Source organism: Ostrea edulis, chromosome 1 (assembly GCF_947568905.1).
Source record: "Ostrea edulis chromosome 1, xbOstEdul1.1, whole genome shotgun sequence".
NCBI lineage: Eukaryota > Metazoa > Mollusca > Bivalvia > Ostreida > Ostreidae > Ostrea > Ostrea edulis.
The window spans coordinates 100,739,345-100,765,153 of NC_079164.1; the positions used below are offsets into that span (position 1 = coordinate 100,739,345).

Here is a 25,809-nt window from a genome sequence, read left to right on the forward strand (position 1 = left end):
AAGTTTTTAGAATCCACATTCGATTTACATCACTTATGGTATATGTAGTGGCACAATACGTTTGAATTTTCTCCTTCACAGCTGTTAATAGTTTCGCTAGGAGCAAAGATAGGGGCTTGTTAGAACACTTATTGGATCCAGCAGTGTATTTTTGTTTGTAAGGGTTTTTATGTGGTTTAGGAATCCTGTATAGGTAGAGTAATTCATACATGCATCCCATCAACTGGGATATAATAACCGTGTTAAAAACTGAAGCTTCATTTTAAAGAATTTCATCTTTTCAAAGGGAACTTTGAGTATAAGTATGATTACAAAATGTGGAATTTGTGCAAAGTGGTTGAAAATACAGTTATAATAAGGAGTCTTACAAAGACAGTGTTGTTACAGACGATGTCAGCTGGAACCAAACATATTCCTCATGTAACCTATCTAATTCTCTTTTATCACTTCTGGTTTACTAAACACAGAAGGATAGGTGATAGCCACTTTTGTTTTGATGTGCAAGATGTTTTATCACAACAAGTTCCTGATGTCAAAAGATAAAGATCACCAACTCACAGACGTGGAAATTTGTATTGAAACTTTACAAAGAGTCTCAATAAATGTTTCTCAGATTCAAAAGCACAAATCAAATGAACTGCCACTGACTTTGCTGGTTAATCTTTATTGTGATGAATTAATATAGTAAAACATATGCATTCTTTCTTGTTCACACTCAATCTCCAATCATGGGAGCAGTACGTAAATGTTACATTCAGTTACATAACTCAGTTTTTGGAGAGGTTACGAACAACTTCCTGTAATGCAATGTAACCTTTGTAATTTACTGACAACGAGTATAGAATAATGAACACAAAAACAAAGTGCAAAAAACATACATCTAAAAATCAAAGTATGAGCATTAAATGAGTATTGAGTACATAATCAACCAGTTAAGAGTATGGTGATACAACGTAGCACAATCAAATAAAAACAGATAATCAAAATGTCTCAAATGTTGAACTTTTCACAACAATAAAATATCAAAAACATGAATTCGTAAAACTTTGTACAATCTGTAGATAATCCAATACATTAACATATATGCATATATCAACTCGGAGTGAATAACATAAATACTTCTATACTGACAGATAATACCATATTTGTCCTAATAAATCTGATATAATATACCACATTTGTCCTAATAAATCTTATATATTATTTGTCCTAATAAGCCAAATACCACATTTGTCCTCCTAAACCTAATACACTATATCATATTTGTTCTAATAAACCCAATTCATTATACAGTATTTACACTAATGCAAGGTGAAGATAACGAACAGTGATCAATCTCATAACTCATACAGGCAATACAAAATAGATAGTTGGGCAAACACGGACCCCTGGACACACCAGAGGTGGGATCAGGTGCCTAGGAGGAGTAAGCATCCCCTGTTGACCGGTCACACCCGCCGTGAGCCCCATATCCTGATCAGGTAAACGGAGTTATCCGCAGTCAAAATCAGTGTGACAAGAACGGCTTAACAATCGGTATGAAACACGTCAGACAGCATTTGACCCAATGCGAGGTTGTATTGACGAACTGTATGTTATAACGACCATAGAATTTGCGAAAAGCTGACTTCAATCGAGACTGTTGAAATCCCTGTACCGTCAACTTGTTTGTCAGTAGCTTACCTCGATTTAAAAACTGACAATACGCAGAACAAGCTCTTGCATATCGAATCAGTTGAGATATATAAACACCATATGCAAGTGATAATGGAATATTGCTACATAAATGTGGGAAGTTGACGATGGAGAAGCTGAAATCATCCCGTTTGTCATACAGTTGAGTTGTTAGTTTGCCGTTAATGTCTACTTTCAATAAAATATCTAAGTATGAAGCAGAAGTGGACGACTCTGTGGTGTCCTTTATTTCGAGCTCACAGGGGTATATCAAATCGACATATGAATGAAAGCTATCATTGTTAATAGACAAAACGTCATCGATATATCTAAAAGTCGAATTGAAGGTCACAGCGAGAGATTTTTTCTTCTCATGTAGAAGTTTTTGAATAAATTCTGCTTCATATGAATATAAAAACAGGTCAGCTAACAAAGGAGCACAATTCGTGCCCATGGGAATTCCAACAGACTGTTGGAAGACCTGATCACCAAAGACCACGAAGATATTGTCAATGAGGAACTCTAGCATATTTTTTATTTCAACTTCAGAGTACTTGTGCGTGGAATCAGAGTGGTGTTTAACAAAGTAAGTTTTTGAATGACTGATCACTAGATATGAATATTTCCGTTTTTGTTGAAGAAGCAACTGTCTATGATGTCAAAAAGTCTAGTCTTTAATTTATCGTGAGGAATGGTCGTGTATAGTGTTGAAAAGTCATAGGTTTTAATGCTACTTCATAGACCCATGAAAGGTTCAACTGTATCTAAACCTTAATATAGCTGTATTGAAAAAGAAAAATTCTCAGAAGTGATTCTAGTAACCTTACTTTTGACCTACAATATCAATGAGTTTTCAGATCTTAAGAGTAAGACAGCAATGTATACCTGTAACTGTCACACAAATTTCACATCGCACAAACACATCAACTTTAGTCATTCTCTTCCAATGACTTTTAACAGTTAACCCTAAAAACCTAATGGAACCATAGATCTTTGACTAACTTTACATCCAAGGAAGCAACAATAAAATCGGAGACCAAATAAAATCAGTCTTGCACTTAAAGATATCAAGAAATTTCCTTCTCCATTGTTCTTAACCTTTTGCATTTGACCTTGGAACCAAGGTCTTTGTGCAAGATAAAATTTATGACAGTTTTATCAAAACATAACTACACAAGCACTTATAGCTGTCAGTTTGTAGTTATATAAACCTAATATCGTTCAGACTGTATATCTTCACGTTAAAAACTCTCAAAATTTTTATAAAAATAAGACAGGAACCAGAGGTTGAATCTTGTACAAAAGGAATTTCAGAATTCCCCTTCTAATGACTTTGAATTTCTGTATTTTACCTTGAAACTGATAGTAACCAAGATCTTCATGCAAGTATCTTACAAGTAAGTTTGGAGAAAAAGATTTTAACCTTGTACAAAAAGATAGATAAAGAGATGTAAACATACAGATGTAAAACAAATAATACAAAAACCAACAACAGCACTGGAAAAGTATCTGGACAAATTAGGTGAGATTAGAGGAGTATATAGAAGTATAAAATGTAGGGATTATACACACTGGCAGTAACGGTGGTACTGGGCAGGAGGTTCAATACGGTTCTACATGTATAAACATGTATTTCATATCAAGTCATACTGATAATTGAAAAAATATAATACTTTTAGACTTGCATAGATGAATAAATATTCAAAATACAAAAATATTTCAAAACCATGAACACTGTACCTAAAGAACGTAAAGAAGATTAGCACACGGTACTCCTGTCTGTCTGTCTGTCTGTATGTCCGTCCTCGAGTTACTTCACAGTCTCCATTAACACGAGGAAGAGTTACTTCACAGCCTCCATTAACACGAGGAAGAGTTACTTCACAGCCTCCATTAACACGAGGAAGAGTTACTTCACAGCCTCCATTAACACGAGGAAGAGTTACTTCATAGCCTCCATTAACACGAGGAAGAGTTACTTGACAGCCTCCATTAACATGAGGAAGAAGAGTTACTTCACAGTCTCCATTAACACGAGGAAGAGTTACTTGACAGCCTCCATTAACATGAGGAAGAAGAGTTACTTCACAGTCTCCATTAACACGAGGAAGAGTTACTTCACAGCCTCCATTAACACGAGGAAGAGTTACTTCAGTCTCCATTAACACGAGGAAGAGTTACTTCACAGCCTCCATTAACACGAGGAAGAGTTACTTCACAGCCTCCATTAACACGAGGAAGAGTTACTTCATAGCCTCCATTAACATGAGGAAGTGTTACAGAAATGGAGCATCCTATTGCCCTATACTAGTGGCTGTAAGACTGTATTCTATTGCTGATAATACAATGAATAATACCCAGTGCTGTGAATCAAAATCTGGTATTTACGTAGTGCTATTTTGATTTCTGTTATCATCAAACATAATCCACAATTAACCAGATGATTCTCCATTATTCAATTACAAGTGGCTGATAAATTTAATTCTGATAAGTCCCAGGTTTAGTCATGAGTTAACATTATAATGCATGTGGTTTAATATGATTGTTTGAAATATAACCTGGGACAGCCAGAAGAAATGAGGCATCACAGACACTTCATCTTCATGAATAATGTTGGGAGAGCATTTCAATGTTGGTGTGACTTTGAGGTGACTTTTGCCTCTACCAATCACAACTATGATAATGAAAACACATCATCCTTGGAGTTATCTAGGGGTGTTTTGAGTCATGATCAATATGTTATGAGGGTAGTTTACTGCCATCAGATGGATAGGCAGAATCTAGAGGAGAAACCGAGGTTCAAGGTATGAAAATAGCCTGCCCTCTCAGCTGAGGTCTAGCGATTATGAAAATAAGTTGCCCTTGCAGTCAAGGTCCAGCGGTTATGAGAATAGTTTGCCCTCTAAGTTGAGGTCCAGAGGCTACATGTATGAGAATAGCTTGCCCTCTAAATTGAGGTCCAGAGGTTATGAGAATAGCTTGCCCTCTAAGTTGAGGTCCAGAGGCTATGAGAATAGCTTGCCCTCTAAGTTGAGGTCCAGAGGTTATGAGAATAGTTTGCCCTCTAAGCTGAGTTCCAGCAGTTATGAGAATAAGTTGCCCTTGAAGCAGAGGTCCAGTGGTTATGATAATATCTTGCCCTCTAAGCTGAGGTCCAAGGTATGAGAATAGCTTGCCCTATGAGCTGAGGTCCAAGGTATGAGAATAGCTTGCCCTATGAGCCGAGGTCCAGCAGTTATGAGGATAGTTCGCCCTCTGAACTGAAGTCTAACATCACATCAATGTCCAATGGAATGCCAGTATTGGAGACTTTTCGTAGCTTCATCATCTGTATTGAGCTGATCCACTTTTCACGGATTGCTACGTATTTCTGAAGATTTGCAACAAGGGCTGTCCATCCTGTTTGATGACTGAAATCAAGAACAATTTATTACGTCTCAAGAAATTGAACATTTTAACAGAAACATTTGTTTTCATTTCATATCAATCTTTACCTTGCACCACATCCTCTTCCTGTGTCGCCATGGAAATATTCATAAAACAACACTAAATCTTTGAAATCAGGATCACTGGCATATTTCTCCTCATCACCTGAAAAAACAGTACTACGATCATATCTTGAAGGAACAAGTGATAACAATTTCTATTTCCTTCTTAATTTTTGGATCATGGGACCCCCTTCAGAACAGTTTTCTGGACAAACTCAAAACATGGCTATTCGATTCATTAACTGCAGATGCAGAACTACTGATGCGGAACCAAACTTGCTTTCGAGAAGTAACAGTATTGTGAGATACTGACCATGACAAGGCCTCACACCTCTAGGGTCCGGGTAGAACAGTTTGGACAACCTAATCGAGAGTTCATGTGCCACGTCAGTTAGTCTCATCCATTTCCCTGACCCGGTGGGGCACTCAACCTTGAAGGAATCTCCAAAGAAGTAATCATATCTCCTTAGGTTCTCTATGAGAAGATAGTTCACTGAAATAAAGGTTCGTAATGTAGTATGTTTAAACATTCATATAATGTACACTGTAATAACATCATCTGTCACAGGACTGTACAGTGTAAAACATATCTCTCACAGGACTGTACAGTATAAAACATATCATCTCTCACAGGACTATACAGTGTATATATATTATTACTACAGTAACTTGATCCGAAGAGTCAGATCACGTCGAGTTGACAGGCGCGGATCATCAGATCACACGAGACGCAAAGCATCGAGTTTAATCTGATGATCCGCACCTGTCAACGAGACGTGATCCAACTCTTCGGATCAAGTTACTGTAGTAATGATAAATTTATTATATACCCCCTTATGCATTTTAAATCCACATTTATAAGATAATAAATGTAATCCAAATTATCAAAAACACATACATACCATGAAATTATGTTTTGTGTACACAGTTTTGTTTGTGACGCGGTCAATATTTTCCACAAATAATGTTGCGTTGATGCATTGTGGCGGCATCAGTTTCAGAGGATACTGATACGGAATCAGAAAACCACAGTGTGGTGATCCGGAAAACCAGATCACATGCTGTGAAATCCACAGTATCAAAGAACGATACATTGATGGGTATATAATAAAAAAACATATCATCTCTCACAGGACTGTACAGTATAAAACATATCATCTCTCACAGCAGTGTACAGTGTAAAACATATCTCTCACAAGACTGTACAGCGTAAAAACATAGCATCTCTCATGGGACTGTACAGTGTAAAACATAGCATCTCTCACAAGGCTTTATAGTATAAGGGAACAAACTTGTGTTCAATTGTGAACACAAGAGAGCAGAACATTCCCTGACAATACAATACACAGGCCTCCATGCCACAGACGTTTAATGCTAGGAAAGCACCATCACCGTAGACAGCTACATGTACTTCATCACCCTCTCCATGACAGTCTATCCTAGTTAAGTTCTAGTAGCATCACCCTCTCCATGACAGTCTATCCTAGTTAAGTTCTAGTAGCATCACCCTCACCATGACAGTCTATCCTAGTTAAGTTCTAATAGAATTTAGGAAAACATCACCCTCTCCATGACAGTCTATCCTAGTTAAGTTCTCATAGAATTTAGGAAAACATCACACTCGTCTAAACAGTCTATCCTAGTTAAGTTCTAATAGAATTTAGGAAAACATCACACTCGTCTAAACAGTCTATTCTAGTTAAGTTCTAGTAGAATTTAGGAAAACATCACACTCGTCTAAACAGTCTATTCTAGTAGAATTTAGGAAAACATCACACTCGACTAATTAAACACTCTATTCTAGTTAAGTTCTAATAGAATTTAGGAAAACATCACACTCGTCTAAACAGTCTATTCTAGTTAAATTCTAGCAGTTAGAATTTAGAAGAATGTACTTGGTAACCTTAGAATTTAGAAGAACGTATCATACAGCAGATTTATTCTGCGGGGTGACAACTTTTGCTTAATTTAGCGGTTAGATAGCTTTCCGCCAAAATTTCATTTGCCAAATATGCAACCAATTGTGATTTCAGTATTTGCAAGACACCTCTTCCTCGTCTGCCAAATTTTATTTCACTAAAATTATTAGCATACCTTTGAGCCAGCAAATCCCCAAATTTTAGACCCTCAGGAAAAACCTGCTATTTGGTAACCTTAGAATTTAGGAGAACGTACTTGGTAACCTTAGAATTTAGGAGAACATACTTGGTAACAATAGAAATTAGGAGAATGTACTTGGTAACAATAGGATTTAGGAAAACGTACTTGGTAACTTAGAATTTATGAGAATGGACTTGGTAACTTTGAATTTAGGAGAACGTACTTGGTAACCCTAGAATTTAGGAGAACGTACTTGGTAACAATAGAACTTAGGAAAACATTCTTGGTAACAATAGAATTTAGGAGAACGTATTTGGTAACAATAGAATTTGGGAGAATGTACTTGGTAACAATAAAACTTAGGAAAACATTCTTGGTAACAATAGAATTTAGGAGAACGTATTTGGTAACAATAGAATTTGGGAGAATGTACTTGTTAACAATGAAACTTAGGAGAACATACTTGGTAACCTTAGAATTTAGGAGAATGTACTTGGTAACAATAAAACTTAGGAGAACGTACTTGGTAACCAGATAGGCCCTCTCCAGTTGCTGTTTCCACCAAACATGTTACTCTCCGATTCCCCGGGTTCGTACTTTACACTGTAGGCATTCCCCCCACTCTGCAGAATGAACGGTTCTTTTCTATGGTGCTGTTACAAACAAAATAGATTTAAGTACATTCAATAATCTAGATGTTTTGACTGACATTTTCAAACAAAGAAAGTAACTGTGAATAAATATGCATGGTACCTTAGACAGAGATCTGATGCCGTATGGCGATAGAAATTTGTTCTCGTCCAGCAGATGAGTCAGAACTCTCTGGAGCTGCTCTTTCTTAACTAGAGACAAAAGCAAGGCAGGTTCATCGGTGTCTGGATTATCACACATGAAGGATATCTACAACGAGATTCAATGAGAGCTGGATTATCACACTGTAAATGATGTAACAAGGTTTGTTGATATCTGGATTATCACATCCATGAAGGATATCTATAACAAGATTCATTGATATCTGGATATTCACACTTATAAGGATATCGACAAGATTCACAGATATCTGGATTATCACACTTAAAAAGGACATCTACAACAAGATTAACTGATATTTGCATTATTACACTTATACAGGATATCTATAACAAGGTTTATTAATATCTGGATTATCACACTTATAAACAATATTTACAATGCGATTCATTGATATCTGGATTATCATACTTATAAATGATATCTTTAACAATATTCATGGATATCTGGATATTTACACTTATAAACAATATCTACAATGCGATTTATTGATATCTGGATTATCATACTTATAAATGATATCTATAACAATATTCATGGATCTCTGGATTATGGATGGGAAGATGGATGAACAACCTGATTCCAGTATAAGAAAACTCTGATAAAGCAAGGATTGTCTTAGTTCTCTCACTGAGTGACTTTACATTATACATGACGAGACGGATTAGACATGACGAGACGGATTAGACGTGACGAAAAAAATCAGCAGGTGGAGGTTTAACAACAACCCTAGCCCTGCTCCCAAAGGATGGCCAAAACATATTTCCGCTTATCTAGGTGCAGCTTCAGATGCAAAATTTTGAAGTGACAGTCCCCCTAGTACGGTTTGGTACTCCCAGAAAGGAAAATAATTGTCTGGGAGTGCAACACACTCAAGGAGAATTTTTCTATTCTGGAGATGTGTATGAGTCTCAGAATAGTATACAGTCATGTAGTAATAAAGCAACAGTGCATACTAAGCCTCCTTACATGTTGAGATAGATCTTTACGGTTATCTAGAAACCATCTGGTTCTTTTGTAAAATCCGGGATGCCTCCTCAACACGTCTTGTTTGAGTACCAGACAGCAGAAGAGTGGCACCAGACCCACCATGGAGAGGATTTTCAGGGGCATTGTACTCTTACCATTCACTCGGATGTGATCGTAGAAAAACCCGTCCTCCTCATTCCACAATCCTGGAACAGAATACAGTAAAACACGACTATAGCAAACACACTTATAATGAATTCACACTTACAGTGAACCACAGTTACAGATAACATACTTATAGTGAATTCACACTTACAGTAAAACATAGTTACAGCACACACACTTATAATGAATTCACACTTACAGTGAACCACAGTTACAGATAACATACTTATAATGAATTCACACTTACAGTAAAACATAGTTACAGCACACACACTTATAATGAATTCACACTTACAGTGAACCACAGTTACAGATAACATACTTATAATGAATTCACACTTACAGTAAAACATGGTTACAGCTAACATACTTATAATGAATTCACATTTATAGTAAAACACAGTTACAGCAAACTTTACACTTACAGTGAAAATTAAAAATGTTGATGAAGCAGGCATAATTTTTAACTTGGCTGTAGCATGAGTTATCTTTCCTTTTTATGTTGACTGTAGAATGAGTTACCTTTTCATTCTTATGTACATGTTTATATAGAATAAGGCTAAGCAATGGAATTTTTATTTTTATTAGAAACAGCTTCACATTACATGTACTTACTATTAAATTTATACTCTCATTTTTAAACACTAATGCACATAAATGAGCATGTGTTCAATAATTATTTGATCAAAAAATACCTAAAATTTTATTAGAAACTTCTGAAAGTTTTACATAAACATCTTTAACAGAAGAGTTACTCCGTTTATATGAATAAACAAATATAAATTAAAAAGTCCTTCCTCTATATAATATTATTTAATTGTGATTTCCCATGCTTGTGCAGGGTTTCATCTACATCTAGTTCATCAAATAAAGACAACAACCAAAAGATTTCCCTGGCATTTTTTTTAAATGGATCAAACATTGACACAAAACTTGAGTGGTAGACCAAGAACAAAATCTCACCGATGCCGTCCTTCTGGTTAATGGCATCAGCAATAGCCACAAAATGTTCAAAGAACTTGCTGGCCATGTCTTCATAAATACAGTCCCTTCTGGCCAGGGTGAGAGCAATCTCCAGCATGATGGAGCAGAAGAACGCCATCCACGCCGTGGCATCCGCCTGAACCAGATATCCACCTACAATAATTGTAATCATTAGTTCACTCGTGAACGCAGACATTCATTCACTGATGCCTGAACCAGATATCCACCTACAATAATTGTACTGTCATTAATTCACTGATTTCTAGATGAAGAGAAATATTTCCAACCTAGTTATATGAACTAAGAACTAAATACATTGTTCCGGACAACACTAAAGTTGCCTTTACAAAGGAGATCATCATTTGTGATGTACGTACCTGTTGGCAGTGGTTTTGAGCGGTCAAAAATACCAATATTATCCAAACCCAGAAAACCTCCTGTGAAAATGTTTCGACCTTCCAAATCTTTTCTATTTATCCACCTGAAATTAGAAAAAAAAATACACGTGACCTATGTTAATGAAAACAACAGGTACTCACATACTGACATATCTATCTGCATAGAACTACTTGTAAATGTATTTTAGGTAGGAACCCTATATTTCAACAATATATACATGTATTTCTCTTTACCTATTGTCCGTAACAAGTTACCTGTAGATATATTTACCTGTTATCAATAACAGTCACCTGTGGATACACCTACCTGTTTTTAATCAGTCACCTGTAACTGCAGTGCTCCCTCAATACATTGCCTTTAAGTCGGTTGTATTTTTTAAGGTTATTTTGTAGGATTTGCCATTGACCCGCATATAAGTCGGTGCAAAGTTTTGTCAAAATCGGTTGACAATTTCAAGTCAATGCTCTAGTGTTTGTACCTATGTTTCAAAAAATATTTTGAGAAATTAATAATTATGAGGTGCTCAATATCCAAGCCATATATCTCTCTTTGGGGTTTAAACGCAACCCTTGATCTATTATGGACACCATGTTTACTTAGTGGCACGCGCCTCGCGAAAACTGTTATAGTGGGATTCCGGTATAATAATTCATTGTATCAACAATAGAGTTTTTAAGAATCAAGAATGATGATCTAAATTATCTGTTAACAATATCCAATCTTTTATGAAATATATTTCAGCCGGTATACATATGAATATTTCAATATTAAATCGGGTTCGTAATTCAATTTTACCGATAAACAATAGATTAGTTGAATTGAAAGTATTAGTTACATGTATCGGTATGTAAATAATTTTTAACTAAATAAAAATATGTAAATACTTGTACTTTATATATAATTTTAAAATACATAAACAATACAATATGTCTAGATATTTGTGAACAATAATAATTTGTGTGGTAGTCCATGATAATCGTCAGAGTTGTTTAAAAAACACTACATTACGCCGCCCAGAAAAATACCAATCTTAGGACGCGCCTATAAGTCGGACATATAGTTTTGGACCAAAAACTGACTCCCAAAAATCCGACTTATAGGCGAGTATATACGGTAATGGTGAATTTGTTATATTGCCATCCCCGCTTTAATGCCCAAATTGGTCTTGAACCAAAGCTCGCAATTTACCATGTAAAATTGAGTATCAGTTTGTGGAAACACCTGGCCAGAAATGCCAGGTCTCGCTTGTTTTTCGGTCCGGAGGATTTGTATACTCTTAGAACAGCATACGCATGAACAGGTGGATTTACGTCCTGAAAACTGAACTCGTACGCAGGTATCTGGAAATGAATAGAAACAGGAGTTTTAAACTTTTCCCAATACTTGAAATACACCCATTATTCAGCATTAAATGTTTACTATAGATTCCTAATTAAAAGAAAGAATATTCGCTTACAATCGCGAGAAACTGCCCTCATGGATTCTGAACTCTCGTGTTCATTGGCAATACAAATTATACTATTTATAGAATTTGTAATGGTAAGTAAATTCTTTTATTTAGATGGGTTAGCACAATGTGGTTCTGTATAAAACATACTCACAGAAATATAATATGAGGAATAGAAAAGAGATAATACTTAATGAAAATATATACATGTACATAAGATGTATACATGATATCTATATAAACATCCATATTCACCTCAGTCTCCTTTTTATTTGAATATAAACACCCATATTCACGTGTTCTTTTTATTTGAATATAAACACTCATATTCACGTGTTCTTTTTATTTATATAAACACCCGTATTCACCCGTACTTTTTATCTATATAAACACCAGTATTCACCTGTACTTTTTATCTATATAAACACCCGTATTCAACCGTACTTTTTATCTCTATAAATTATTCACCTGTCCATTTGGGTGCATGTACCACTCCCTGAGAAATAGCAGAAGTTGATCTTTGGCAAATTGAACATCAATGTCTGCCATCGGAATCATGTGAAACGCCAGATCCCAGGAAGCATACTGTAATGTAACATTGAATTGTAATGTAACAATACTGTAATGTAACAATACTGTAATGTATCAATACTGTAATGTATCAATACTGTAATGTAACAATACTGTAATGTAACAATACTGTAATGTAACAATACTGTAATGTATCAATACTATAATGTAACAATACTGTAATGTATCAATACTGTAATGTAACAATACTGTAATGTATCAATACTGTAATGTATCAATACTGTAATGTAACAATACTGTAATGTAACAATACTGTAATGTATCAATACTGTAATGTAACATTGAATTGTAATGTATCAATACTGTAATGTAACATTGAATTGTAATGTATCAATACTGTAATGTAACAATACTGTAATGTAACAATACTGTAATATATCAATACTGTAATGTAACAATACTGTAATGTATCAATACTGTAATGTATCAATACTGTAATGTATCAATACTGTAATGTAACAATACTGTAATGTAACAATACTGTAATGTAACAATACTGTAATGTAACAATACTGTAATGTAACAATACTGTAATGTATCAATACTGTAATGTATCAATACTGTAATGTACCAATACTGTAATGTAACATTGAATTGTAATGTATCAATACTGTAATGTATCAAATACTGTAATGTATCAATACTGTAATGTATCAATACTGTAATGTATCACTACTGTAATGTAACAATACTGTAATGTATCAATACTGTAATGTAACAATACTGTAATGTAACATTGAATTGTAATGTAACAATACTGTAATGTAACAATACTGTAATGTATCAATACTGTTATGTAACAATACTGTAATGTAACATTGAATTGTAATGTATCAATACTGTAATGTATCAATACTGTAATGTATCAAATACTGTAATGTATCAATACTGTAATGTATCAATACTGTAATGTATCAATACTGTAATGTATCAATACTGTAATGTAACAATACTGTAATGTATCAATACTGTAATGTAACGATACTGTAATGTACCAATACTGTAATGTATCAATACTGTTATGTAACAATACTGTAATGTAACATTGAATTGTAATGTAACAATACTGTAATGTAACAATACTGTAATGTATCAAATACTGTAATGTATCAATACTATAATGTAACAATACTGTAATGTATCAATACTGTAATGTATCAATAATGTAATGTAACAATACTGTAATGTAACATTGAATTGTAATGTAACAATACTGTAATGTAACAATACTGTAATGTATCAAATACTGTAATGTATCAATACTGTAATGTATCAATACTGTAATGTAACAATACTGTAATGTATCAATACTGTAATGTATCAATACTGTAATGTAATAATACTGTAATGTAACAATACTGTAATGTAACAATACTGTAATGTATCAATACTGTAATGTATCAATACTGTAATGTAACAATACTGTAATGTATCAATACTGTAATGTAACAATACTGTAATGTATCAATACTGTAATGTAACATTGAATTGTAATGTAAACTGAATGTCTTGCTTACACAGTATAAATATGATAAATTTTTCATGTCTTGTTTACATTTCAGACCTTTATCTTCTATTCAAGGTATCAAGTAATCATTTGACCTACTCACAAATTCTACTCATTTACCCAGGGATATTCCCACTTGTCCGGCATGGAGATGATGTCCATATTGAACAGGTGCATCCACTCAAAGTTTCGGCCTCGCTGTCGTTCAGCTGGTGGCTTGGGTTGGTTGCTGTCTCCCTTCAGCCACTCCTCAATGACGTAATAATAGAACTGTTTACTCCACAGAAGTCCGGCGTAAGCCTGTCTGGACACCCGTCTCTGCTGCTTGTTCTTCATAGGGATTTTCTACATGAAAAGGGGGGGAATTATAATCATGCAAAGTTGGTGCCCAAATCCCAAAAATGTCAAGAGAAAAATGATACTTCTTCCGTAACTTAAAGTAACTGAAAGGCCACTTCTGTGACAATATCTCATTGTGTATTCAAAGTATTGCAAAAAGGTGAGTCATTCATTTATTTATCAACTTCTTATTGCAAATATGATCTTTCTATGCAGGACAAAAATTAATCTTTGGTTAACCAGTACAAAGTAAAATTTTACAGTGAAAGCAAAGTGCAAACAATATATATGGGCTGAACAAGGTTCGTCTAACTTTAAAATAACAAGAGGCCCAAGGGCCACATTGCTCACCTGAATTACCTTGGCCCATATTTCAAGATTTTCCTTATATATTCGCAAGTATAAACTTTGATCCCTATTGTGGCCCCAACCTACTTCCGGGGCCATGATTTTTACAAACTAAAATCTGCACCATGTTAGGAACCTTTCATGTAAATGTAAAAGTCTGGAGAAGAAGATTTTTAAAATTTGTTAATGTATATTCACTATTTTGCTATTATCTCCCTTTGGAAAGGGGTGTGGCCCTTCATTGAAAAAAAAACTTGAATCCTCTTCATCCAAGGATGCTTTGTGCCAAGTTTGGTTGAAATTGGCACTGTGGTTCTGGAGAAAAAGATTTTAAAAAGTTGTTAATGTATTTTTACTATTTTGTTATTATCTCCCCTTAAAAATGGTGTGGCCCTTCATTTGAACAAACTTGATTCCCCTTCACCCAAGGATGCTTTGTGCCAAGTTTGGTTGAAATTGGCCCAGAGGTTCTGGGGAAGAAGATTTTAAAAACTTGTTAATGTATTTTTACTATTTTCTCCCCTTGGAGAAGGGCGTGACCCTTAATTTAAACAAACTTGAATTTCCTTGCCCCAAGGATGCTTTGTGCCAAGTTTGGTTGAAATTGGCCCAGTGGTTCTGGAGAAGAATTAAAAATAAGAAAGTTTACAGACAGACGGACAACGGGTGATCAGAAAAGCTCACTTGCTCAGGTGAGTTAAAAATGCTGTAGAAAGACACAAAATCTGGTGACTTGAAAGTGAAAGTTTTTGGTCAAAAATGCTTTTAGTTCCCAGCGATAACAGTTTAATTTACAACATGACAAACAGACTTGTTTGTTTGGTCACTTTGGTGTTTATAAAATTTATTACTGTGCAATAAATATTTGTATGTTTATGGAGGGATCCATTGTAGGTCTTTTTATGATTAATCTCTTCATTGTCGTTAGTGTATTAAAAATCATTGTAGTATTGAATTTCAATACGTCAGACACTCTGTGATTACATTTCGATTAAGTGATCAAATTGTGTATTAGTGGCAAAACAGCAAAGATAATCAGTAAACTAACAAAATACTCTTTTGACTTTTTTTTCTGAAAAGCAAATTACTTATTGGTTTGATAATCAAGGGCAAATACTCTATGTGGTAAATTATCTGGAGCTCTGCATATCATGTTAGAACTTTAACAGCTGTTTACAGAACGTAAGAAAATCATCACTTTCTAACCTCCTCATAGAAGGCATCAGCATCTCTCTGTCTCTCCTGGAAGATTTCCTCAAAGTCCAGTCCGAAAATTTCATGTTTGGGAGTCTCAAGTTCAAAATACAGTCTGACCTTGATGGTGAACTCTTCCCCGGGGTCAAGAGTCAGTACATAGTGAGCTGCGCACTTGGTACCACAATGCGATGGATTCACTGCAGATTTCTGTCCTTTCAAATGATTTTGAAATATTATATGACAAAATTATATATGTACTCTGGTTTCATTTTAATTGGAAACAAACTTTATTCACTAGCATGTGTCCATGGAGCTACATGTATATAATTTAAATTCCAATCAAAATTCTTCTACAACTGGTCTAGTATATTTTTTATGGAAGTGTTTTATTATCATTCAATCAAGTTGTTTTCATATACACTGGCTTAAAGACAGTAAAGGACTGCAATTGACCAATGAAAATTTATAAATAGTCAAAGTAACTGATGAATGAAAATAATTATTTACATTTCCAATCATTCTGCCTTCGATATCTTTAAAAATTTCCTCATGATAATGAACAATGTGTGCACGAATCTGGATGAATTTAGTACGAAAATGTTAGCAGCTGGGTATATTTCAACAGAAATGAAATTAAAACATGAATATAGAAATAAACTTTAGTTCTGAAAGTACATGAGAGTATAAACAGCAATGCTTCATGCCAGCATACTTTTCATGATTGCGCATTATTCAAGAAGTATTACAAGTACAAACTTGCAACACAAGGACTCAGTCCTATTTAGGAGTATACATGTATTGTTAATTACACAAACATCTCATCTAATTTTATCAGTTTTTTCAGACATTACATATTCATCAAAGACTGCACTACTGTACCATCGATGACGTAATCGTGGAAGGCATCCTTCGCGTACTGAACACCATCTCCCACATCGTACAGACGTCTGAAGTTTGTGTCATTCTCCGTGAACAGGAGTTCTGGTTCTTTCTTGTTCTGATCCCGATCCACCTCCCAGTAAAACGACCCTTGTCAGAAAAAAAGCTACATTTATAATATTCTCCATTAATCTTCATAAGTATGACATAAATCTACAGCTTTCAAAACTATGTTCATCTTTGTTGTTATCAATACCATATAAGTTGTGGTGATTATTATTACCACAGAACTGGTGGCAATAACTACCACAGAAGTTGTGGCGATAACTACCACAGAACTGGTGGCAATAACTACCACAGAAGTTGTGGCGATAACTACCACAGAGCTGGTGGCAATAATTACCACAGAAGTTGTGGCGATAATTACTACAGAAGTTGTGGTGATAACTACCACAGAAGTTGTGTCGTGGTGAAACCTACCACAGAAAGCTGCTGGAGGCTTGGTCTGGTCCACTGTGGGGTCTATGTGGTGATTTTGATCTTCTCCTTTACAAACAGAAATAATCAGATTATCAATAATACACAAGGATAGGGGGGGGGGGGTCTAACCAAATTCAGCCGTTTTTCTCATGAAGTCTTTTTACAGGTGAACGAACACACACCTAGCGTTGGATGGTCACATTTTACTGTATGACTGGACAATTTCTGTAGCTGTGGCTTTGGTCTCACATAACACTATGGTGCAGCAAAAGATAAAATAAAGTTTTTATTAGAAACATGAAGTTTTAAACTATTTGTACAAGGACCTGTATAAGTACATACATTGGTGCTCATTAGAAATTTACATCAGATATATATACCCTTCCTTGTTATGAAAACTCTGAAATGTCTCCAAATTTCCTTGTTATTAAAGTTCTAAAACCATTTTCACTCTCCTTGTTAAGAAAAACCAAACTATTCTAAGAAGTTTGTAATGGAGAAACTCTGAGAAAATCAAAACATAAGACTTGTTTTACATGGCTCTGTTTTTCTTTTATGACTTCGAGACTTCAAGGTCATCTGAACTGCACTATCTGACCTTGACCTACGACTCACATAAGCGTCTTCTCCCCAGGACCAAACATTTCGGAACCACAGGGTGGGGAGAACATGAATGGTGGCCCGCTCCTTGCCTCGGTTGGAGATGGTGTACTTAGTTAGGATGTCATTGGGCGACTGTTTACAATACTCTGCCATCACATCAAAATAACCCTGATCAAAAACACCTGTAAAAGAATCAGGTCAAAATAACTCTAGTCAAACACACCTGTAAAAGAATCAGGTCAAAATAACTCTAGTCAAACACACCTGTAAAAGAATCAGGTCAAAATAACTCTAGTCAAACACACCTGTAAAAGAATCAGGTCAAAATAACTCTAGTCAAACACACCTGTAAAATAATCACATCAAAATAACTCTAGTCAAACACACCTGTAAAATAATCACGGCAAAATAATCCTGGTCATTCACACCTGCAAAAGAATAACATAAAAATAACCCCGATCATATACACCTGTGTAAAATGCAACCAGTTTTAAAGTATTTAGCACTAGAATAGACAATTCATATCAAAATATCAGCAATTTCAAACTGATATCTCTCTCTCTCTCTCTCTCTCTCTCTCTCTCTCTCTCTCTCTCTCTCTCTCTCTCTCAGATCTACACAAACATACATATATAAAAGTGCATAAAAGCATAACCTCTTCTACTTAATCATATATACCCTATCACCAACACCTTCACTTATAAACAGAAAATGCAATGGACTAGACCGGGATTCGAACCCAGGCCCCATGGATCTCTATCAGGTGCTCTACCAAATGACCTATCTGCCCACTAGCGATCGAACCTATCTGACTGCCACATAATAAATGGGGACCAGTTTACTGACCTGTGTCTAGGATTTCATACTCTGGCATCATAAAGCCCCGTATCTGGTTCTCGTGTTCCAGCTTACTGTAGGGAAACTCCTGTTGGGGATATTTGTACAGCGCCTTCATGTAGGAATGCGTGGGCGTGCTGTCCAGATAATAGTACAACTCCTTCACATCCTCCCCATGGTTCCCCTGGCGACGGCAAAACAGCCATTTTTAAATTTAATGAATCCTAATATAATCCAAGGATTAATAATTTTATAATACAGTTACTGTAAAACTCTGTTATTACGAACCTTCAGGGTCAGCTAAAAACAGTTCCTTGTAACCAAACTTCTTTATAAAGAATAAAATTTCTGTTATTTTCCTCTCATGGGTGAATATAATATATAACTTCACAACAGGCATGACTTTGTTATGAGCGTGTTTTACTGTATTCCCAGTATTGGCAGAAAAAAAGCAAACATGTTCTTTTTTTAAAAACCAAATTTTCAATGTCGTTATTCACATAGTGTCTCTTATTCACAATACCAAATCCGACACAACATCTGTAATTTATTCGTTAGCAACGTAATTAGACCAATCATTACACGCCCCTTCTCTGTCATACCTGATGTCCTGTGAGGCCGTACATTCTTTCCTTTAGGATGGGGTCCCTGGTATTCCACAAGGCTAGGGCCTGACAGAGTCGCCCCTGTCTGTCACATATCCCCAGGAGGCCGTCCTCTCCCCACCTGTAGGCTCGGGACCGGGCATGGTCATGTGGAAGGTAGTTCCAACTGTAAGAAAACCCATTCACGTTAGAATCCCTGTCTGATCTACTGGTCACCCATACAGCTGTAGATTTAACTCACAGTAACCTCAGCTCAGATAGTTGGGCCATTCGCCTCACTTAAATGGGGAGGTCCTGCATTTGATCCCCAGTGACCAGATCACACCCAGGATATTAGAAGTTAAGTTACTGTTCTTTTGTCAAATGCCAAACATTGGAAGTAAATGTCGTGAGTGTTTAACACTGGAAGTAAATGTCGTGAGTGCCTAACATTGGAAGTAAATGTCGTGAGTGTTTAACACTGGAAGTAAATGTCGTGAGTGCCTAACATTGGAAGTAAATGTCGTGAGTGTTTAACACTGGAAGTAAATGTCGTGAGTGCCAAACATTGGAAGTAAATGTCGTGAGTGTTTAACACTGGAAGTAAATGTCGTGAGTGTTTAACACTGGAAGTAAATGTCGTGAGTGCCTAACATTGGAAGTAAATGTCGTGAGTGTTTAACACTGGAAGTAAATGTCGTGAGTGTTTAACACTGGAAGTAAATGTCGTGAGTGTTTAACACTGGAAGTAAATGTCGTGAGTGTCTTGGATGAAACCTTAAAAATTGAGGTCCCCTGTCGCATCAGTGCTTTTATTATTTAAAATAAAATCTATTTTTGAACAAGAAATGTTTTAGAAACATACATGTCCCCTGTAGTGTGTAATTGAAAAGGGTTATACACATGTATTATTTAATAGATAGTAATGTGAAAACAATTTAAGACATTGAGCGAACAACATCTTCCTAAGTCCAGAGTGGATTGATTCTTGACCATTCACCATGTGACATCAAAATCAATAGGGGTCATCAACTCCTTAGGATGTACCAATGTATTAAGTTTGGTGTCAATCAAGCAAATGATTCTCAAAATATAGAGGAGACAATACATTACAATGTCCAGTTTCAGCCTTGACCTTTGACCATGCGAACCTCAAATCTGTAGGTTTCATCTACTCTTTACGATGTACCAGTATACCAAGTTTGACATCTGTCAAGCAAAGAGATCTAAAGATATTGAGCAGACAAAACTTTTGTTCTACAGACTGACTTACTAATACCAACAGGTGTAAAACAATATGCCCCCTCTTTTTCAAAGGACATAAAAATATGGACAGGGTTAGACAGCAGATGAAATGTCTATTCCAGACTTCTCTCATTTTAGTATTAATACAGCTAGGTTCTCAAACACGTAACCCACAGAATGTGAGAGGTCTAGATATATGATGTTATATTAGTGCGGACAACTGTTGTGGGGCGTTCTGTAGAAGTCAGAATTATACATATCACTGTATTATCTTAGGTTAAGTTGTAAGCTTATCTAATACTTTCTTTCAAATTGTGCAAAAAATGTTTTTGAGAGAGAATTAATATCAGTGGGGACAATGTCCACACACCACTTGTTCCCACTAATCTAATATCTTAATTGTATCTACACCTTTCTGTGGGTCAAATTTTAAGAATTCTGTCCTTATACTTAGGCATTTTACAGGTTATAAAAATCCTCCTCACTTTACACTTTAACCCCCCCCCCCCCCCCCCCACTCTCTTTGTTGTCCTTACAATGTGTTATGATCTTATCTCTGATACTAGTATATATTATATCCAGCCTGAGTGCAGAATGTCTCATCAATCCGTTTCCCACACAGCTGTTACTAGGGAGAACATACAAAGTCAACATTTAATAAGTGTGAATCACAGTCAATGACCCTTGAACTTAAGATCGTAATCAACACTTCTGTCTTCTGCATTTCTATAAAAGCTTCATATGTTTAACAGAAGGCCCCTAAATACCGACACAACAATATTTATATATGTATGCCACTACTAGCAGGGATTGTGTTTGAAGATCTAATATATTGTTTGAAACAGATATCTGCATGTGTAGGTTCAGTAAAATCAAATGTTGCATGTTAGGAACATTGAATGCTCCGTGAAATCCTCATAAACACGGGGGGCTCGTATTTCGTAGATTTCGTGAGTATTTCTTGCACATGAATGTTTTAAACTTCTGATTACCAGGGTATGAATGAGTCTTACAATTCTTGTACATGTGAAGAAAAAAATCCATGGTCGAATGTAAAGTCATTTTAGAGTTGTGTCCTTAATTCAGGACACAGATTTTCATCTGCATTGTGTCTGTCAACCTACTGTCATTAAAATGGAATCCACTTACAACAGGCTTATCTTAAGATGACCCGTATTGCACAACATATTTTTTTTATTGAAATATGAAAAGGTGAAGATAAACTAACAGTGATCAGTTCATAACAATTTCTGAAAAAGAAAAATCATGCTTCCGATTCTCTATATATGTTTCCCCGATTTTTTACTAAGCAAATTAGATGAGCTGGCTTTAATCATTACATCATATAGTGAACAACGAGGAAGATGAACAAGATTCCACACATTAATGAACTAGGAAGGATGCGGAATCGCTTTAAGACAATCATCCACTTCCTATGACTCGTCTGTGTCTATTATCAACAAACATCTCTTTGTACTTGTAATTTTCTCATGACATTTCAGTCTCATTATATGCAGAATTTACCATGTTGGATAATTTGCTGCAGTGAAACAATGTTTTATTTACATAGGAGTGACTTGTCTCATAGAAATGACTTAGTGTGTGATAAAAGCAAGAGTCACTTACCTCAAGGCTGACAAAAACCTTAGCGACTACCCCAGTAATTAATTAATGCATGGTGGAAATCATACATGTTGACTTTGTATGCATAAACTGTACATACATGTATAGATATTGATAGTTGGTTCAGAATTGTCAATTTTATTTCATTAATATTTATTAATTGAATGTATAATACATAATACATCAGAAATGAATTCAAATTTTTACCAGGATTGAAACGTCTTTTAAGAAATTACAAATAAAAAAAAAAACACCCTTTAGACCGGGGAATTTATTAGAAGAATTTTTTGCTTTGAATGAATAATTCTTAATCAACATACAATCTTCAAGGTTTTTTTTTCCAGATAAAGACAGGGTTTATTAAAGGTAAAGAGCAAAATACACTCTTACTCAGTTACATTCATTCAGTAACCAACCCCACCCCCTTCTCCATCAAAGTACCGTTTAAAAATCTCTGTATTTTTCTGTACAATAGCTGTGATAATTTGAAAAACTGGATTACATTGTCTCAAGATTGGGAATTTCTAGACTATGAATTGAGAAATTTCTTCTTATTTTTCAATTGTACAGAGTCCTTAAATTTCATCAGACCCATTTTAGGGAAATTGACTGCTCTATTGAATATAATATAAACCTTTCACATTCTGTAGGTCACATTTCTTGGGATGTAACTTTATGGACAGAATATTTGTCCTGTCAGACGGTTCACTTGTTTTCATAACGGAGCTCTGGGAGGTCAAATGACTAAAAATTGTCCTCTCTCTCTACCCCCCCTCTTTCTTTTCTCTCCCCTCTTTCTCTCTCTGCAATGTAACTGACAGACATGCTACACATGATAAGAGACCCCCTGCATTAGTCAGTCTGATTGTATTTGTAGGTTTCTGTGTAATTGAGATGACATTTTCTATTTAGGGCAGGATGTACTCCTCCAGTGTGATGTCTTATGTAACTGGGGTCCTGTGACATTTGATTCTTTACAAAGATAACCTGGATTTACACATCCCCTTTCTGTGCCTCTGTGGACAATCTCCTGGATTTACACTCTCCTTTCTGTGCCTCTGTGGACAATCTCCTGGATTTACACTCTCCTTTCTGTGCCTCTGTGGACTATCTCCAACATGAGCTGGCCTTGCCATTTTCATCAGACATAATGATGTATGTCAGTAAATTAGTGCAGCGTCTCCGAACAGCTGACCGAATATGCCACCAACAAAAATTAATATTACAGCGTTTCTGTGTTATGCATAAGAAATGAATCTATTCTATTCTATACACATACAGTGTATTTCATAGTGCCTTTTTCAAGCATGTCTTAATCACTCTATATATATAAATTTAATCTGTGCTTGTAGCTGTCAAGGTTTTCCCACTACAAGATTCTTATAAGGTCTTTGATCCACTCCTTGAAAGAACAATCTGATTCAAATAAGATCTTTGATCCACTCCTTGTAACAACGATTTTATATTATCTTTTCTTTCACATTTGTAAAGCGCTTTAGAGAACTAATGTTGATAGGGCGCTATATAAATCTTTTAATTACAATTACAACAATCTGATTCAAATAAGATCTTTGATCCACTCCTTGTAACAACATAACAAATGGAGGGTGGATCAAAGATTTATTCTGATCATATTGAGTTTTTTTTAATTTTTTATGTACACTCCTTTATTAATTCATGATTTTAGAAATGAAAATAATGTTCCTTCAGTATATCTGTGTGAAATCTAAAGGACCTCCAGTCATCCCTGATGGGGTGACAGATATGAAACCAGTTTCAGCTGATATGAAATGTTGCATGACCTCCATTATAATGCTTATTTCAAACAGTGAAAGGTTTAAACCCCCAGCATGGTAATATAGCACAGTGTGCTATTGAAAGCAGGACGATATTCTATATATGTATGCAAAATTAGCAAATTAAAGATTTACAGTATAAAAATTATGAATAAAGCTTATTGCATAATCATTTGTTCTTCATTCACCCTATGATAAACATAAGAATATTTTAAAACATCATCTCATTAGGTCTAAGAAAATTAATCAAGTTTCCTGCAGTGTTTGTTCTCAACAGTGCTCAATCAGTCAATAGCCCCTACTTGTTTCGTGTTGTTCTCAACTGGCCCTAGTGACCACTGACCACATTTAAAAAAAAAAAAAAAAAAAAGCAGGTGCGCGGTTTGCGACAAAACGCATGCATGGTGCCCAGGACGTTACACGGTCTAATATTCAACCGTGAAATACGCAAAATTTGTTTGTTGAGAGTCACTGTTAAAATATCTCTATATATTGGTCAGTATTCCTTACCAGTTCCCATCATCTGAATAATCCTCCCTCACCGTCCCCCACTGTCGCTCCGAGAGATAGGGCCCCCATCGCTTCCAGTTCCGTGCCCTGGTCCTGTCTTCCTTCAATCTCCGACTCTCCGGGGATGCCATGCGTCCGTTCCTGCAGTCTCACGCCACACAACTAAATATTTACCTCGCCACGCGTCACTGAATCCACACTTCTACTTTCTGTTTTCATATTTTTCAAGGAGGCTGAACCAAGTTAAGAATCTGGGGGTGCGCAGCCTTCGTCAAATTTGAAGGTAGAACTGTGTGTAATGCAGTTGGAGGTCCCATCCCAATGATCCCATTAGATTGTTTGGGGGTCTTTTGTTTCTTTATAAATGTTTTACGTCCCATTTGAGAATTATTTACTCATGCTGAGCAGTCAATGGCTTTCGTGGCGAAATGCGACATAGATTAGACCCAGGGCTGTAGCAATTTTTAATCTTGTCCACGCATGGGTACAGGCCTACTTGAATTTTATAAATTAATATTGACAGCACCATTATTCATACGTTAATTGGCATGTAGATCTAATCATAAATACAACAACAAAAATTATATATGTAGTTGTGTCACATATTGTAATTTGTTAATTGATTAATTAAGTTTTCATTATACATTGTATATTATACTAATATTTTGGGGTGGGGAACTTTTCGGCTGGGCTAAATATTTGGACTCACGCAAGGCGGTCTTTTTTTTTTAAAGGTTGATCATATATGACTTACACTTCAAATACCGGGGGTTGTTATTGAATCCTAACCACTGTGAGACATATATATTTATTATCACCCATTTTATCCCAAGAAATCGATGTATTATATATAGGCCTTGATAATTTTTCTCCTCCTTCAATCAATTTAGAACTTTTATAGACACTTGGGGGGCGGGGGGGGGGGGGGGGGGGGGGCAGATGCAGCTCCTGTCGAGTACACGGTGTGGAGGTGCATGGCTGAATGAAAATCTCTTTTTTCAATATATTATATACTGTTTTAGTTTGCTGTTTCCTTTTATGCAAATTTTGCAGCCTTTCATCTGCATCACTACCAATTTTTGCTTTTTGTTTAATTTTTATTTTTTGTTCTGTCTTTTGAAAGATTCATTTTTATTTCATCTTCTTAAACCTTTTTTGTTTGTATACCTTGTAACTTATTTACTGTAAACTGCTATGTATTATTTACTTTTTATCATATTTTTCCTTATTTTAC

At 35.5% G+C, this 25,809-nt stretch overlaps 1 protein-coding gene and 1 long non-coding RNA gene across 2 annotated transcripts; one reads left to right on the forward strand and one right to left on the reverse strand.

The window, feature by feature from the left end:
- Positions 1 to 644: 644 nt before the first annotated feature.
- On the reverse strand, positions 645 to 25,023 carry LOC125669929 (uncharacterized). Its single transcript, XM_048904790.2, has 19 exons — positions 24,576 to 25,023; positions 19,420 to 19,588; positions 18,827 to 19,001; positions 17,993 to 18,162; positions 17,560 to 17,632; positions 17,378 to 17,443; positions 16,898 to 17,047; positions 16,028 to 16,230; positions 14,255 to 14,479; positions 12,505 to 12,621; positions 11,778 to 11,929; positions 10,568 to 10,671; positions 10,170 to 10,343; positions 9,042 to 9,247; positions 8,016 to 8,162; positions 7,786 to 7,915; positions 5,476 to 5,655; positions 5,169 to 5,265; positions 645 to 5,084 (listed from the first exon to the last, which is right to left on the reverse strand). Exons 1-19 carry the CDS (start codon positions 24,704 to 24,706, stop codon positions 4,910 to 4,912), a joined length of 2,844 nt encoding a protein of 947 aa, XP_048760747.2. The 5' UTR covers positions 24,707 to 25,023; the 3' UTR covers positions 645 to 4,909.
- LOC130047004 (uncharacterized) lies at positions 21,477 to 24,735 on the forward strand. Its single transcript, XR_008796092.1, has 2 exons — positions 21,477 to 21,596; positions 23,182 to 24,735. It is a non-coding gene; the product is annotated as an uncharacterized LOC130047004 (long non-coding RNA).
- Positions 25,024 to 25,809: the final 786 nt, after the last annotated feature.